An 18,429-nucleotide genomic window follows, 5' to 3' on the forward strand; every position below is an offset into this window, starting at 1 on the left:
TGTAGGGAGATTGATCCCTACCAGGTTTCTGTCTTGTCAGTTGTGTGTGTAACAGTGGCAGACCAGTAGCCAGGGGTGGTATCACTTGAGATGATATTTTTGGGTTGTGAAGCCATGTTATCAGTTTTGTGAATTTAACTCCATGATTCACTGTGTCTCTGAATGTCACAAGACTTGTAGGAAAGCTGAGATAACTTAAAATCCAAAGTCTCCTGTGTTTATGACATAGTAACTGTCACTGCCTTATCATTTCTGTGGAGCTGCGTGTCTGAAAGTTGCTGAGTTCATTTGTTCTCAGCTATGTTAACTGCATAATTATCCCGTGAATGAATCACAGAAATTACATGTGCTGTCAGATTACAGAATTCTGTCATTAGTGCCCACAGTAGACTTTCTAAAGAATTGAGAAGTACAGGGATATGATGTAGTAGATCTTAGATTCATACTGGTATAATTACTGACAGGACCATTTATCAGTTATTCGAGCAGGGCTCTTACTGTCATGAAAAAAAAACAATATAGGCATTTCAAGGCCTGGAAAAGTTGTGGAAAGGTAAAGGTTGATAATTTAGGGAACATTTAAAATCCCTCCGTTAATATAAATTAACTGAAACAAATTGTTTTTGGTTAATTTTGTATAGTTTTGCATGATGAATTAAATGGCATGGTTTATGACAACCTGTGCAATAATAGAACAACAGCTGTGCAAATGTTGCAGCAGTGGTTTTATTTTTGTTGAAGATAAACATTGTAATTCTTTTTTAATTTGATTTAGTATCACTTTTTTAAAAACAATTCTGCACAAATGTTTTTTTTAATGATTTTTGATACTAGTTTAAATGTATATGTTGTGTTAAAAATGGTCTCTAATTTTTGTGTATATGTCTTGATATCCAAGCACATACAAAATGATCGCAGAATGATCAACAGGCAAAATACCATCTGCTTTCTCATAATTTTCACTAAAAAATTTGGGCCTACAGATTAATTGACTGGCTGATAGCCAGCTATATTAGGCATTAAACAGCTGATATTACCAGATGTGAACAATATTTTGATGTAATTTAAAAATCATGCCCTTGCTTTTCTCCCCTAAATAAAGAACATCGTCTGATTAACATGTAGGGATCAGAATTTCATACTCTCTAATATCAGTATCAATATCAGCCCTAAAATTCCCATATTAGTCAGGCTCAAAATGATAAAATGGGCAATCAAAATGTTGATCTTGGCTAGAATGAAATATATTATACATTTTTCAGCAGCACCATCTTGCCCTAAATTGACTAATAATAATCTGATTTGATGCACTCTTTGGAGATGAAATAATTATTTAATATAGGAAATAATAATTATATTTTGTAATAAAACTACCATTTGAACTCTAGCTTGAGTGTTTATTGGAGCCCAACACTGAAAATTTTGTTCTGCTATCAATTTTTGGTTGAAAAAAACTTTCAGATACCAATTTTGCTAATATGTTTCTGGATTTATTAAATAACAGTAGATAACGTACGATCAGGTGTTCTTGTACATGCGCTGAAAATATCAGTTGCAAAAGAACATAATGAAAAATACTCCACTTTGTAGTCTTTTTAAACTGTAAATGTATCATTTGATTGCCATGTCAGCAGCTTTTGAAATGTGTTATTTATGTATAAAAAACTGAAAATATATATCTTATGGTCTAATGATCTGAAATGCACAGGTTTTGTATTAGTACACTAAGGCCAACACACACATGTTTATCTGTCGAAGGCCAATATCAGCTAATTTAAATCAAGGTAGAAGGTTTTGGTTGGGTAATCTAATCATTATTTACCATCCATCCATCCATCCATCCATCCAACCATCGTCTTCTGCTTATTCCTGTTAAGGGTGGCGGGGGGGCTGGAGCCTATCCCAGCGGCCTATCATTATTGACCATCATTTGTGATTACAAGCCATTCTGAAGTGAAGACAGAGCTTGAAATATTTCACTCAAGAAACACACAGGCGGGATGCAACCGGAGGGTCACTGGTTTGATATTTACTTCTTCCGGTGACCATGTCAAAATATCCTTGAGCAAGATACTGAACCCCTAATTTCTCCCGATGGCCCTGTTACTGATTGGCAACCTTGAACACTGCCTCTTGCCCAATATCAGCTGGGATAGGCTTCAGCCCCCCCACCCACGACCCTTAACAGATAAGTGGTATAGAAAATGGATGGATGGAACACACACACTTATTGAAATGACCCTCTGTTGTACAGTAAAGTCACTGATCCTCCTGAGGTAAATCACATCTTGACCAGCATCCTGTATTCGAAAGAAAGAGCTGCTTATTCTATTAAAATGTAGCAATACGATGAAACATTGCAACACCAAACTAATTTAACCAATATGACCAAAGCAATGTACAAAACCAGTTGAAGAGAAGATGACAATATGAAGCTCCCGGGTGGAGTTTGGTCTTTTTCATGTATGATTAAAGCACATTTATTCACCGCGGTCATCAGAAACAGTGACATCATCAGGGAAGTGGAAGTCACACTGATCGATATCAATATGGTTCATGTCTGCATGTGTCTTCGGATGTGACTGAATTATGACTTTTAGACAGAGGACTCAATTTCATCTCCTCTAAGACAAGCACCCTGGGGAGGATTTTTACAGGTCATGTCCTCCTGTTTAATCACAGTTAATATTCGATCACATGTTAATTTACAGAGGAATTTCAGTCCCCTGAGCCTTACAGCACTTTTGGGGAGTAAAAAACAACATTCAACATTTTAGAATTGGTAATTACAACCTATTATAGTTGTAGTGCCTCTTAGATGGACCAAACCAGACATTTTTTCTATTTGCATGCTTTAACCAAGTACTAGAGGAAAAAAATGTGGTCATTTAAAACCTTACCCAGATAATGACACTTTTATGGAGTAGCACAGATAGGCCTGTTTTACAACATGCCTATAACAAATTTTGGTAAATTTAATGATAAACTGGTATGATGAACAAGATGATTGTTGATTTAAAAACATTTTATGACCCTGGTATCTTAATAATATAACAGAATGATAATGCAAGTAAACTCTTTCAGAAAGTAATTAACATTTTATTCTGAAGAATATACAGTCAAAATAAAAAATTTTAATGTGAAAATATTAAAATATGCTGAATAAAAATACATTTGATCCCAAAAATGTTCCTATGTGAACTAACACACACATTCAATGGCAAATATAAAGAGGTCAACAGAGTTTTTGTTTGTTTGTTTATTGTGTGATCATCCAGTAGAGCCTGGAATGAGTTCAGAATTAAATTTTTTTTTTAAATGCCTAGAATAATGTAACCCTGATTCAAGTGAAGATATTTTGATGTTTTGTTCTATGAAACAAAATATCTTTTATGTGCCTGAAAAGTTGTGGTTGCTAATAAGTGTTTAAATGAGACCGCATAGGTTGTCACAGACATTGAATGTCATGCTGCAAACAGAAGAAACTCCAAGCTGTTTGTGGTGATGTTGAAGTCAAGCGTATGGGGGTTGTTCTATCATACTGTGACATTGCCTTTGTACTTTCAGGAATTACATCAAGAAATCTTCACAGTGGTGTACATCAAAGAAGATGATTTTGTGGAACAAAATTTTAAAATGTTTGAAACTGTTGTTCACCACTGTACATTTTTTCTGGAATAATCCAAAATCCAATGCACAAATCTCATTGGATTTTGGTCCAGGTAACCCATGGTGATTGTAGCTTCTTGTATGGCAAAAATCACCTCCCCCCTGCAACACTGTCTTAACTGTAGAACCACCAAGCTATAAAATAGGACTATACTCAATATCAGGTTGCATTTACATAAAGTGATGCAATTTTTGATCCATTTTCTCTGCTCTAGCCTACTAAAATTAATATTCAACCTGCTTGCCCATCAGATTCACATTAAATGTGTTTTCTCACACCTCATACCTGAATTTAGACGAAGCATAGCATCAAAGGAGCCTGTAGTCATGCCAAGAATTGCATAAAAATGCTGCCATGTTCGAATTTTTTGTAGCTTTGAATTTTGTCTCTGAACCACAGGCGAGATTCTTGAGCTTCCCTCCTGCCATCCCTCATTTGTCTCCGGTGTGTGTGTTCCTGAATATGTTCGTGTGTGCATTTTGTTCTCTCAATTCAGCTCTTTCCAGGCTGCTTCTCTGTAGCCTGTTTGTTGACTTCCTGTGGAACAGCAGCTCCCTCCCTCCTGACTTTTCCTCCCTTTCTGTTGCGCTCCCTGTTGCTTGCTGTGCCCCCTCCTCTCTCCTTCCTCCTTGTTCTTTAATCCCTCCCTTAGTGAAGCCCGTTTGGATGTCATCTGCTCTCTTATGTAAGAGGCATGGGAGGGGAATGGCTCTGGTGCTTTGGTGCCATAAGCCTGACCAGGCAGCCGTGTAGTCTCGCTCTCCCTTGTGCGTTGCGGTGGCACCCGAGTGTTTTCTTCATTAGCTGGCTAGTTGGAGTCAGAGTGAGACATAGAAAGTCAGGCACTCATGGTTGTTCAGGGGGATTCCAGTGCCCCGTTGCACAGGTAAGTGGAGCTGAAGTCACGCCGTTAGTGCATTTTTAAAGATTTCTGTCCTGAGAGAATGATTGTAGCTGGCAAAAGCACTGACAGATATTTTCATTGGTGATGTAGCAGCTACAGATGAATTTTTACCTTGTTGCTTATTGAGTGTTACAGCTTCCTAGAGTGGGTTTACTCAGCTCTGAACATTTCACACATTTTCCTTAATGATGAATATAGCACAGAGTTATTGTCATTCTTGCATTATTGGCTTTTTCTCAATTGATTTTTTTGTCTTTAACCCTTTGAAATCATCACTGTCCACTTAAAATTTTATTTCTCTCCTTCTGTTGTATGTAGAAACATGAAATACAGTCAGAAAAAGCTCAGACTTTGACCAATATGTAAAATGATTTGTCTCTCCCTCCCTGCCTATCTACCAATTGTCTGTCCCTACCATAACATTTTTAAAATCAATCAACAAAAATGACATTGATGGTGTGTTGTGCTGGTTTTCAACTACAATGATAAAAAACCTGAGAAGGTTCCAACCCCAAGTTGCCCTGAACAGCTGTTTTGCTTAAACATGATGTACATCTTTTATTAATAAATAAAATAAGTCAAATATGCAAATCCACATAATTTGCACTGCACGATTTTAATTTGAGAAGGAATAAACAAGCCTACTCTGGCTTGTGTTTGAAAATTTCCTGAATATTTGATGGCAACTGCTGCTTTTAATCGACATTCTTCCTCCTGGAAATGTGGACGGAACTCTTCACAGGAATGAGAAAAGGTCAGAAAAGTGTCAGTGTTTACGTCAGAGCTGTTGCACTGTTAGCCAATTAGCTGTTAGATAATCTCAGTTGATTTCAGAGGCGTCAGAACACATTGGTCTCTATAAGGCATTGCCTCCATGAGCCCAGGTGCTGAGGTGTCCATTTGCAGTCTTTTGTTTGGTTTGCACAGTGATGTGCTCAGATGCTACAGGGACTCACTTATTCCCTTCCCCATTGGACATACCTGCATTCATGCATTTATTTTTTTTAACCAGAGTAAACCCGCTAATAAGCTGATTCATTCGTCTTAATCCCCAGTCTGTTGTTCAAACTCAAGGCTGACTGACTGATGCTAGAGCAAGTAGGTGATAATAAGTGATGGAAGTTTGGTGGGGGCCCTAATCTTACTTTGCCTCCGTGCACCTTGTTTAAGTGGACCCCTTACTGCTCGTCATATGTGGTTGGTGGCATATTAGTGCACGTATGTGTTCCCATCCATGCAGAATGGAGCTGGAGCAGTTAAATGCTTGTGTATACTGCAGGATTATTTGACCCAGTAGAAAATGCAGGTTAAACCTCTTTCCATTGCAGACAAAAAACAAATCAAAACAGATGTTTGTGGGTGTTTGATAGGGATGAGTCCAATTAATCAATGATCAGTCATGGGTTGTTGAGAATTTTGTAGATCACTTGATACTTCACCAATCAAAGGCTTTATTGTGTAGTGTCATTTAAAAATGACATTCACTGTGAACACTGTGAAGCCCTATATAAGTACAACAAGACACCGACCCAGATGATGTACCACTTGTTGACCCGTCCCTGGTTTGTGTCAATCTGTGCTCCTCATCTCAATTTAGCATCACCTCAGTGTTAGCATGGAGGTGCTGTGATGATAAACTGGCAGAGAAAATTATCCAAGGGTTCTGCAACATCATTCAGACAGATTTACTGCCCCTAAGTATCAATGAGGGCAGAGGTCTTTAAGATCAGATGAGTTTGATAACCACAGACAGCTGGACAGGGCTACCTTACCATCACCTGCCACTACTACAATAATGATTAAATCAATAATTATGGTTAATTTTTCCAACATCAATTAAGGAAATTTCTTTAAATGCCCGTTCCCAGGGTAAGAATTATTTTTGGCCAATGGAAGGGGCTTTACAATATTTGTATTGTTATGCATAGTTTTGTAAGACAAAATTGTCAACCAGTGCAGGTAATCTATATAACCTTTCTGCACAGTCACCCTTATGGATGTATCATAATTTTGGCAGGTCATTGATTGTAATGGATGTTGGATCACAGATCTATACCAGTAGCTATAGTATGTGATCAGATATTCCTTCCGCATGGCTCATTGAGGAAACAACAGTACATATAAGATTTATGAGCTTTTGTAAATGTTTTGGAAGTAAAGAACAATGGTCCTTTTTCAAGTTCACCCTTGTGTGTTTTTCACAATAAGCAAAATATTGATATTTTATAAACTTGTTTAAATACAGATATTGATAGATACCGATATCAGCTCAATAATCCTATGTCCTGGATCTCGAGTGCTCGTGATACCTTGTCCTCAGCCACAAGTTTCTCCAAATAATAATAATAGAACTCGCCGGTGTTCTGGGAGTGATGGTGAGGTACCTACCTGGTGCAGGAAGCAAACATTTCCGGGGAGGTATTGTCATTCAGGGTGACATTAGTGATGCCTGTTAGAAGGCAGGGGATCATTAACAGCTGTGTGGTTATGAAAGAGGACAATGAACAGAGATGACAGATGACTCTCTTGTTATGTTTTTGTAGTTTTGTCAGATGTGACTGTGTGTGTGGGATGAATAGTTCCAAGCAAAACTCTGTAACTTTATTCTCAGATTATTTACATCATCATCATCATTTCCACGTCTGTTTATAGTAGGTTCTGATGACTGCTAATTGTAAAATTATGGCAAACTCAGTTTTGACTGATGATGATGAATCTGTTGGTGCTGTTTATGCAGGTCTGCAGAGGTGTATAAACCCCACCATAATTAAAGCCCACTTGTCTCATCAGCTTGTCCTTTTCGTCACAAGTCAGGTAGTCTTGGTAATGTAATTAACTTTGCTATTTATGTTGTATTACATCTGGGTTTGTCAGCGATCCGGAAGGCATGCAGAACAACTAGCCTTGATTCTGATGGCTCCCAGTGCTGCTGTGTTGGTTGATTTCAGGTCATTAAGTCAAGTCTCACTTCGACGTCTGCCCTCTGACAGGTTCATAGTTAATAACATCAGGGCCTCTTGATATTCAACGCAATAACAAGCTGTGACTCTGATGTCTGTTGGTTAATAGTTCATCAAGTAAGCAACGAGTGGTGTTATGATGTAAGAAGGGACACTGAGGGTTTACATGAACGATTGCTGCAAGGCCAGAGAATCATGAAGATGGAGCAGTTTAGGAATGAGTTGTCATGTTGGATCCTCCCTATCTCCCTTGGCTTCGTCATTTCTCATCAACACTGTTTAAAGTTCCCTCCGGTCCAAAGTTTGTGTGTATGTTTCTGTAGTATGAGGGATTTACAAACATAATCTAAACATCACTCACTGGATTAGAATATCTCCCTTGAATAGCAAATATGAAACATTAGCATAATGTGCAAATGATGCCCATTCTGTCCTCTCAAACGTGATTTTGTCTATAGTGCATTTAAGTCCACATTGGAAAGGAAAACAGTTCATTGCCCTGCATTGAATTGGTATTGCATGGAGGTCTTTCATCGGCAATTCTAGCTAAGATCTGGCACATGCCTGTAAGCTGGGCAGAACTAAGTAACTAAGTTTTTTAGCTTATGAACTGGGAGGAAAAAAAGAGCCTTTAAGGATAGAACAAAATACAGACAAAAATAAGTCAATGACACTTATAATTAAAGTTACTACAGTAGCCTGCTAACTTTGGCTACTTCTGCTGACTGACAAGTTAGCATTTTAAGGGACCGCTCTGCCCCCATCTGTGTGTGAATTAATATTCTATGGTATACTGGTACTGAAATAGCACCATGCTACTAAAATATTGTTATGGATCATCTCTGGTTGAGGCAAAACATAACTGCCTGCTTGTCAGGGAATTCTTTGTACATCTTTTTGAAAAGTCTTTTGGGCTGTAGGTCATAGTCTGCTGCATGTGATGGTGTATTGTGCTTCAAGTGGCTGTTGTTTTCAAGTGTATTTAGTTGGCACATTATTGTGCTTTATTTGAGGTGTGACCTGTTGTTGTAACAATGTCCACAGAAATGAAGTAGCTCCCAGCAGTTGTGGGTTGGACGTCAACAGGTCACCATGATAAAGCCACCACAGAGCTAAATCTAAAATGATCTCATCAGGATATGCTGCTTTGACTCATAAAAATGTATACTGGTATGATCATGAATGATATGTAATGGCACAGTCCTAATGGGATATTTAGTGTACATTTTAGTTCTTGAATGACTTTCAAATCATCACAGACTTACATTATTTATACCTAGCAGGACAAATATCTCTTTGTTTCTGATAGAGAACATACATTTGTAAAGTTGTAAGTAAAAAAAAAAAGAAAAGTCAGTATCTGTGAACAATTGAGACATTTTTTGTGAGCCCTGACAGCAGCCAATGATGAATTTAAAAACACTTAAATGATGACATGACAAAGGCAGTCTTTGCCAGTGTGTATTCTCCCTCAGCCTTCGGGCTGGTGTGTGTTTGTGTTGAAGGCTGAGTATATCCCACTGCCTCTTCTTGTCTGTCCTCCCTGTCACAGCCTGCAGCGTCTCATTCATGTCTTATTACATAACAGAGCTTTAATTTGTTTCTTTTAAGGCCTTCATGTTGTCCAGCTGAGTGAGCATGGATCAGAGCAGGCTATTTGTTCTGACATCACTGTCACCTGTTGTTGCTGTTGCTTCTGCTAATATTGTTGTCTGTAAGCATTCAGTTTGTCAAGTTTATAAAGACAACATACAAAGGCTTTGCATTCACTGTAGCAGCACTTTAATTGCATTAACTTTATTTACATTTTTTACATTAACATTGTTAATAGAGAGTCAGAAAGGTTTTTTTCTGAGCTCTTCCTGAACACATCACAAAATAAAATCCGAACATATTGGGTTGGTGAAACAGCAAGATGAGCCCCTTTCAGTCTCTGAATACACTTTTCAATACTCATCTGGATGAGGGAGCAAACATTAAGCGAGTATTAAATGAAAGTCTTTACCTACTTACATAGTCAGGCAGTTAAGTCACCAAAAAGAGGTCACAGGTGCTCAGTCCGAGCATAGCCATTAGTTAACTTCGATTAACTTATGCTGTTAGGGGTTCTACCACTATGAGGTTATATCTTCAAGATTTTAGAATACAGCTGGGTTAAAGGCCTTGCTCATGTTGAGCTGCGATAAAAACTTATTGCCAACATACAGACCCACTCATGCAAGTACTAATTCTCCCCATTTTAGCAGCTAAGGTTACTTCTCATCCTCCCTCTTAAAGGACAGGAGCAGGCCAGCTGTCTTCTTTGTTGAGAAAGCTCTGTTCAGTCTAACAGTCCTAAATGCCCTGTTCCTCCTCTTCATCACTGGTGTTACTGACAGACTGAAAAGCTAGATTACTATTTTCTGTATGAGTATATCATCTCACACTACTCACTGATGGGTGCAATTTTTTATTGCAATTCTGAATAATATTCAGAGTCAGAAATTAGAATTAAAATGTGAACCATAATTAAATAACCCAAATAAAAATCCAAACAAAGTGCAACACAAAAAATGTCTGAAACATAATTCTGTAAACAAACTGGGATATAAGGTCAATTGACCACATAGTGAGGTCAGCAAAATTATTGCCTTCATTTTTATTTATTGTACAATTAGCTGATATAGTGGTTATTGTTGCAGGCCTAGCGTTAACGATGTATCTCCACAGAGGGTAATTTTACTCTGTTTACCCTTTAAACATCATCCATCACATCATGCATCACATGAATTATAATGGCTTAGCTCCACATGTCATTTAGTGGTGCTATCAGGAAACAAAGATGTATTATTTTTCACTTAAGTTAATGAAAATATGAACTGAAGTTGGAAATGAAATATTTTCATGCTATTTTATATTTCAGTCTAATAAGAAAGGTCCTCACGGGCATGGTCCAGAAAAGTCTTCTAGCAGCAGTTTGTAGGTTTGTAGTGAAACGTGTGTCCTCTGTGGTAGGTAGGTTTTTTTTTTATCACCGTTTGAACAGCCAGTTTGTTGGAGGTAATCAGCAGCAAACACACCATGGCCGCTTCCTCAGCTTCCTCCCTCAGCGACGCTTGCCCACAGACTTCGAGCTAGCTCCATTGTTGTGGGCAGATGGTAGTCTTTTTGTTTTATGTCTGCGTGTGCATGGGATGGTCAGTGGACAGGTAGGATGGCTTGCGGTGTGCTTGTGTGTCTCCTGATGGGAGATTTAGGCTTTCTCTCTACACAGGGTTATAGAACTAAAAGAATCGTGTAGGAAGGCCTGCTGATGAAGCTAAAGTTGTACATGTTTGTGTTTCACTGTTTGTTACTACAAGGGTTGTTAGTTGAATTGTGAGAATTCCAGGATGTCAGTGAACATCTCTCATGTAGTCTAAGTAGCTACCTTTGACAGGGTTCTGGGCAGGGTAATGGGCTTGGGTTTTTCAGAGTGGATGTTGGCGTGTTGTTGTGTTGTCATGGTGTGTGAGCTGGATTTTTAATGCAAGCTGAGCTAGAAAACTAGTAAGAGTACATGAAAAAGCTGCCGGGTTTTATTGTTTTGGTGTTAGTTTAGACCTACAGTTGCCTGTGTACCCTCTCTAATAGTTTAACTAGCTAACATCGCATTGCTCTCTTATTGTAGGATGCTAATATGTACACATGTAATGCTGCATGACATTAATAATTAAGATGAATATTCAGTCCACAATTAAATATTGTGTGTGATGATCTGTGCACTTCTCTGTACACTGTCTCATCTCAGTTGTGGAATTTATCATGTAAACACAATTAAATTAAAACAAAGCAATTGAGCTACATCACTGCTATAATTATATAGTGATGGAAATGTCTGACCGACCAATTAATCAAATAAACATTTTAACTGTTAGAAAAAATGAGGGCTTCTGAATGCATTTTATTTTTTTGGCAATTTTCAGTTTCAGGAGCTAATTTTGATTGGCTATATTGACCAAAGTTGGACTATATGCTGCAAAGTGTAATACTGAGTTTTAGTGCAGTGTTAAATTCTGCTGCAGAAGTGTATCCGTTTAATGGGAATAACGTTCAAGTAAACTTTTTAGTTGTGCTTTGTGTAGTTATTAAATACCATATTTATGGTAGTTGAACTTCCCCATTCGATTACTGCAGTTTTGTAATGATCAATTATAGTCTGATCTGTAAAGACAGTGCTCTGTGGTGATACCTGTTGTTGACTTTAAACAAAGAGCTCTCTAAACTTGTGTGTGATGGAATTGTACTAACAGTCTTCCCCCACCCCCCCTCCTCTGTGTCTTCCAGCAGGGCTATGTCCTCGGCAGCCACCACGTCTCCATCTGTGGACAAAGTGGACGGATTTTCACGGAAGTCTGTCAGGAAGGCCAAGCAGAAGCGGTCGCAAAGTTCGTCCCAGTTCCGCTCTCAGGGCAAACCCATCGAGCTCACGCCCTTGCCACTGCTCAAGGGTAAGGGGGGGGGGTGTTGAAGAAAGACTGGAAGCAGTTCACTTTCTCAAGGATTAATCTTCTTTTCAACTGATGACAGAGCTGTTTCACAAATGAGGCTTGATTTTACCTGATTTCAGCATTACTTAAATGTTGATTAGTTCCCCATAATCCTGACATTATTTAGACCAAGGTTATCTGATTGGAAATGTCTAACTTGCATGCGATCTTTTTGACCTGATCTCCATCTATGTTGAATTTTATTTTCTCCTGCTTCTTGTCAGTACCTTGCTGCCTCACTGAATGACTTAAGTTCATCAGAGCTGCTTGTAATATGGTCAAACAGCTTTTAAACTTGTGTCTCAACTTTTCATTCTGTACACAGTGCATCTCATACATGGTTTTCCTGAGTAAGAACTCAGGCACGCACCATGTGGCATTAAGTATAGCAACTAGCAGTTGTTGTTATGGCAGGCTCATAAGCAATACCCTGGCCATAGCTGTTGAAAAATTATGTTCGGTTGGGATCAATCAACATTGAGCCTAACCTGGCACTTTACAGCAATGCCCAGAAGTCACTACCCTTCTGGTTAGTGAACTGATTTCTCTCCTGAACGAGGTCAGACAAGGGCAGGTCCTTCAGTGGGAGTGGCCTTATAAAGGCTATCCACGGGAGATGGGTTGAAGTGTGCCATTACTTGTGTATTTTCAGTAATGATCATCTTCGCCCTACCTTCAAATGTCAGCAAAGGCCTGTCTCTTTTTTTCAAGAGCAACAACTGATTAACCTGTTTACTGGAGGTGCAACAAAGTATGCAGAATATTTAAGCAGTGCTCATCACTGGGTTTAAGCCTGTTGCACCTTTTTACTTTCGAGTTTGACTTTGAACAGAACAAATCTACGCTTGGATTCATCTGCATGATAAAGCAAGCTGGTGAAATCATGAAATGAAGGAAACATTGCAGTAGAAAGACTGATTCAGAAGTACTTTTATGGTTTTAAAATTCACTTCAACTTTTAGGGTGATCGGGATGATGACCATGTGGTTCAAGTCCTTCCCCTCGCAATTCTAGAGCATTCAATGACAGTATCATAAATCCATTTCTGATCATTATAAAAACATCATTGAAGTTCTGTAATATTTGCACTAGTAGTTGAAAGCATCCTAGAGTACTAAGGTGGTGTCAAGTGTGAGCTTAGTGGGAGTTTTCAACATGAGCTTCACCTTTCCTCCATTGGGCTGTTTAACATGTTAACTGCTAAAACTGCTCTCTGTTGGGTGGTTGTCATGACATTTGAGTTGAGAAATTGTCATGAAATTGCAGCTGGATGTACTAAACCAGGCCTCTTATTTTCCTGCCTTGCTTTGCGTGAGTTCTGCTGCTGTTCATACCTGCTGGTTTGGTGTGTGTGTGTGTGCGCGCGCGCGTGTGTGTGAGCTGCGTGCCTAGACAGGTTGATCATCATGATGATCATGCTGGGAAGGTCAATGCTGCATTCTGTCTGAGTCACCGAAGCGGGAGAAATCTTTCATACTCGAGTCTTTTGATTCCTTGTTAACCCTCGAAAACCCCAGACATGTTCTCTTTAAGGAATCGCCAAAATTACACCATCGATCACTGCCAGAAGCTGTAAAAACATCAGGTATCATCAGTTTTTCAATTGGAACAAATCAAGCAAAACATACTCAGGGTGGGGCACAGCCACAGCAGCGGCTGCACACACAGCGAGCGGGCAAACTAAGGGGATGGAGAAAAAACATCCAAATTTATGATGATCACGTGGACAGAACTAACTGTTGTATAAATGTACCAGTAGAAACTCATGCCAGTACCAATAAATCACTTCATAATATTACCATGTTTTATTTACATGCATATACATATCTTTAGCCTGTGATGAAAAAAGGTATCAAATATCTCTATTCTCACAAAATATCAATGCTTTGGGTCAGTATAGGCAAGATAAATGTGATGATACTACTGTGATCATACCTCTTGGTCTGCACAGGTGCGGTACTTTAATTTCTAGTGAACAATAATAAATGAATAAATAAGGGAACAAAAAAATAATTCAAGGCTCAGAGGGAATAAAATTTGAGCTCCTTACATACAGATATATTGTTTCTGGACGGTAAGTCAAAGTTTGTCTGTGTGTGTGTGCGTCATCTCATTGGCAAATTCTAGCCCAGGTTGAAGTTGATGAGAAGGCAATGTTTGGTATGCAGTCGGCTGTAGTAATCCACAATGGGACGCCTCATTCATGTTTCACTTGTGTAAACACAGCAGTGTAGTATTTTGGTGGAATGCAGCCAGACAGATTCACTGTCAGTCAGTTTGCAGCAAAGCCACTTCCTGGTTTCTGTCCGGTTAGGTATTGAATCTTCTGACTTAGAGATGATGAGGCTCAAATCCAGGACTGGAAGGCAACCCTGAGCGCTTTCTGGGTTGTTTTTGTTTGTGTACGTGTGTTTGCTTGGCCTTCAGGGTTCTCCTAAACATGTTGGTCTTTTGTATCAATACACCACAAGCCGTACACCTGAGCAGGAAGTTCAAACATCATTTCTAGAGGTGCCCACTGTTTGAAAAAAGAACCCAAATATCATCAGAATTGTTTTGTTTTTTTTAAAGGATAACTAAGGTTGCATGAAAGCAGGGTAGCTCCATTTACATGTTTTTTCTAAATGTTGATATTGTAAAATATTGCCTTTTGACCATAGGTATAAGGATCCTTGGTTTGGCATGGTCTTGTTGAGTTTAATTCTGGCCAGTAATAAATTGTTTCCATATAATTATCAAGCAAATTTAAGCAAACTGAAATAAGAGAAAATGCTGTAGGGTTGGGGCATCACTCTGTATTAATGTTGTTCAATTGTGTTTCATGGAGATCACCACTTTACGACCCAGTTGGGCGAAGGTTCGGAGGAGTTGCTTTACTGACAGGCAGCAAGCACAGCACACAAGTTGAGTTTGTAGCAAAGAAAACTGACACAATGCAAATAAAAAGACATGAAGCAAATAAAAAAGTCCGAACAGAAGCTGTCCATTGGGAAAAAGTTTCTCATCAATCTTTCGTAATGCAATTCTTCAAAATGGATCAAAATTCATAGATGAAACCTGATTTTTTTTTTTTAATGGTTTACTCAGGTTCACTGTCTGACTACACTCTGGTGGATAATTTTTTCCTGCACTTCTCATTTTTCTCCTCAAAGACTACACTGAAAAAAACCCCAATATTCAACCACTTGTGATCATTCTGAATTCAAAATTCATTTTGTTTGTGTTTGGCTATGCTCTGTTCTTAAAGGGTGTGGTGTTAATACATTGCAAACTCATTTTGATCTGTTGCCATCCCATAAACTGTGTAATTACAAGTGCTGGGAAGCCATGAAATGACACCAGACAATTAATGTGAAGAAGTATTTTTGGCCTTTTTTTGGGTCAACATTTGGAGAAACATTTGCTGCCAAAAAATAGAACTATGCAGCAACATTAACGATCACAGCAAAGCTGTCGGCTACCCAATAATTAGACTGAATTGTCATTTAGCTTCTCTTCAAATTTCTGAACAAATCAGACAGTGATGCAAATGCCTTTGAACCGAAAGTCTCTCCTCCAGAGACAACTAGTGATGCTTCCTGTAATATTTCTGATGCAAGTAACTTAAGTGCTGAGGTATCCCTCAGTGTTGAATCCCTTCAGGTGGATCGCAAAATGTTCAGTCCTTTCTGCATCAGTATCACATGCTCACATTCACACAGCTCCTCACATTTCTCACCTATACTCTACAATTACAGTCTGCTGCTGACCGCCAAGAAGCTCCACTGGAGACTGTTTAGTCCCGCAGAGGAGCGTCTGGAGGCGGTTTACTTCCAACAGACTCGCGCTGTCCTGAATTAGAAACACAGTCAGATACATCACCATTAACAGATTTTACTGTGAGGTGTTCATTTCCTGTCTGCTGTTGTCATTTTCTTGCAGAAACATCCTGTACTATATGAAATGGAATACTGGTTTGTTTTAGGTCATCACGTGATTGGGGTGTGGCTGCACATACTGGATGATTCTGAGACAAAGACGGAAAACATCATGACACACTTGAAAGGGCCCCTAGTTGTCAGTCACCTGGGGTTTGGAGAACATTTGGATCATGGCACATATAACTTCTGTGTGTCTGCTTGATAGCAGCAGTTGGACAGTTGTTTGTATGATTGAAGCTTAAATGCTGCTGCGGTAGTTTTGAAAGGTGGAACAGAGAATATTAGTTACTATACACAGCTTGTGTTGAAGGGCGATGTGTCTAAAAACAGAAAAAAAATTTAAATCACTTTTTATCATTGCATTACACATCAATCTGAATGAACGGATATCAGATCTTTCAAATAAAGATTGATATTAATTGGATTTTTAAAAAATAAATCAAGTGCTTGTTGATATATCTGCCATATTTAGAGTTGTTATGGCAACTCAGGAAAGGGAAGTGCTCAATGCAGTTAGCTGTTACAGATCTTATGTAGGGGTGGGCTACAGCTTTTCTTCAGAGGGGCACACTGACTTGGATAAAGTAAGTGAAAGGCCACTCAAAGTTCGGCCAATCAAAAGAAAACCAGAAACATGTCGTGCTGGTATATGTTTAGAATTTGAACTTCTTTTCAATGTGTCAGTCTGGTGAACTCTTAAGGTGACAAGGGAAAGATCCAGTTACTTTTATCAATCAATCTACTGATCTATCTATCGACCAATGGATAGATACCAGTCAAAAGTTTTGACACACCCTCTCATTAATATTTTTTCTTTATTTTCATGACTATTTACATTGTAGATTCTCACTGAAAGCATCAAAACTATAAATTAAAATATATGGCATTATGTAGAAAACAAAAGAGTGTGAAATAAGTCAAGCATGTTTTATATTTTAGATTCTTCAAAATAGCCACCCTTTGCTTTGATTACTGCTTTGCTCATTCTTGGCGTTCTCTTGATAAGCCGTGTGAGGTCGTCACCTGAAATGGTTTTCCAGCAGTCTTGAGGGAGTTGCCAGAGATGCTGAGCACTTGTTGGCCTCATTGCCTTCGCTCTGCAGTCCATCTCATCCCAAACCATCTGACCTGGGTTTAGGTCAGATGGAGGCCAGGTCATCTGAAGCAGCACTCCATCTCCCCTTCTTGGTCAAATAGCCCTTACACAGCCTGGAGGTGTGTTTGAGGTCGTTGTCCTGTTGAAAAATAAATTATGGTCCAGCTAATTGAAACCGGATGGGATGGTGTGTCACTGCAGGATGCTGTGGGAGCCATGCTGGTTCAGTGTGCCTTCAATTTTGAATAAATCCCCAACAGTGTCACCAGCAAAGCACCACCACTCCTCTTCCATGCTTTTACAGTTGGAACCATGCATGTAAGACCATCCATTCACCTTTTCTGCGTCGCACAAAGACACGGCAGGTGGAACCAAAGATCTCAAATTTGGACTCATCAGACCAAAGCACAGATTTCCACTGGTCCAATGTTCATTCCCTGTGTTTCTTGGCCCAAAGAAATCCCCACTGCTTGTTGCTTTTCCTTAGTTGTTGTTTCCTAGCAGCTCTTCGACCATAAAGGCCTGATTGGCGCCTCTGAACAGTAGATGTTAAGAGGAGTCTGCTACTAGAACTCTGTGTGGCATTTATCTGGGCTTTAATCTGAAGTGCTGTTAACTTGTGATTTCTGAGGCTGGTGACTCGGATGAACTTATCCTCAGCAGTAGAGGAGAGTCTTGGTCTTCCTTTCCTTGGCAGTCCTCATGTGAGCCAATTTCATTGTAGCTTGGTGGTTTTTGCGACTGCACTTGGGGACACACTCAAAATTTTGGCAATATTCCAGACTGACTGACCTTCAGTTCTTAAAGTAATGATGGACTATGGGTTTGAATACTAACACTTGTCAAATGGAGTTGTCAGCTGTGTTCTAACCTGATTTCTGCACAGCACAACTGATGGTCCCAACCCTGTTAAGAAGGCAAGAAATTCCACAAATGAACCCTGAGAAGGCAAACCTGTGAAGAGAAAACCATCAGGTGACTGCATAATGAAGCTCGCTGAAAGAAGGCCACGGATTTGCAGCGCTGTCAACAAAGCAAAGAGTGGCTACTCTAAGGAATCTAAAATATAAAACATATTTGGAGGTATTCAACATATTTTTCTCTTTGTTTATATGAGTTATTATATAAACATAAATATAATATATACATATCACATATCATATAAACAAAGATATATATTTAAATAAATGATATAGATGGAGAGATGTATATGTATGTATATACTGTATATGTATGTGTGTGTATATATATATATGTATGTATATACTGTATATGTATATATATATATGTGTGTATATATATATGTGTATATATATGAGTATATGTATATGTATGTATATGTATATATATATATGAGTGTATATATATGAG

At 38.8% G+C, this 18,429-nt stretch overlaps 1 protein-coding gene across 1 annotated transcript in view; it reads left to right on the plus strand.

The window, feature by feature from the left end:
* Positions 1-4,401: 4,401 nt before the first annotated feature.
* The window catches only part of ppp2r5eb (protein phosphatase 2, regulatory subunit B', epsilon isoform b), a 52,474-nt gene continuing 38,446 nt past the window's right edge, over positions 4,402-18,429 (plus strand). The window contains exons 1-2 of the mRNA XM_086182260.1: positions 4,402-4,556; positions 11,840-12,003. Coding sequence (XP_086038386.1) covers positions 4,519-4,556; positions 11,840-12,003 — 202 coding nt within the window. The 5' untranslated portion in view covers positions 4,402-4,518. The remainder of the gene's footprint in view (positions 4,557-11,839; positions 12,004-18,429) is intronic.

Source organism: Aulostomus chinensis, chromosome 17, assembly GCF_037954235.1.
Source record: "Aulostomus chinensis isolate RoL2024-O1b breed Wild chromosome 17, RoL_Achi_v1.0, whole genome shotgun sequence".
Taxonomy (NCBI): domain Eukaryota; kingdom Metazoa; phylum Chordata; class Actinopteri; order Syngnathiformes; family Aulostomidae; genus Aulostomus; species Aulostomus chinensis.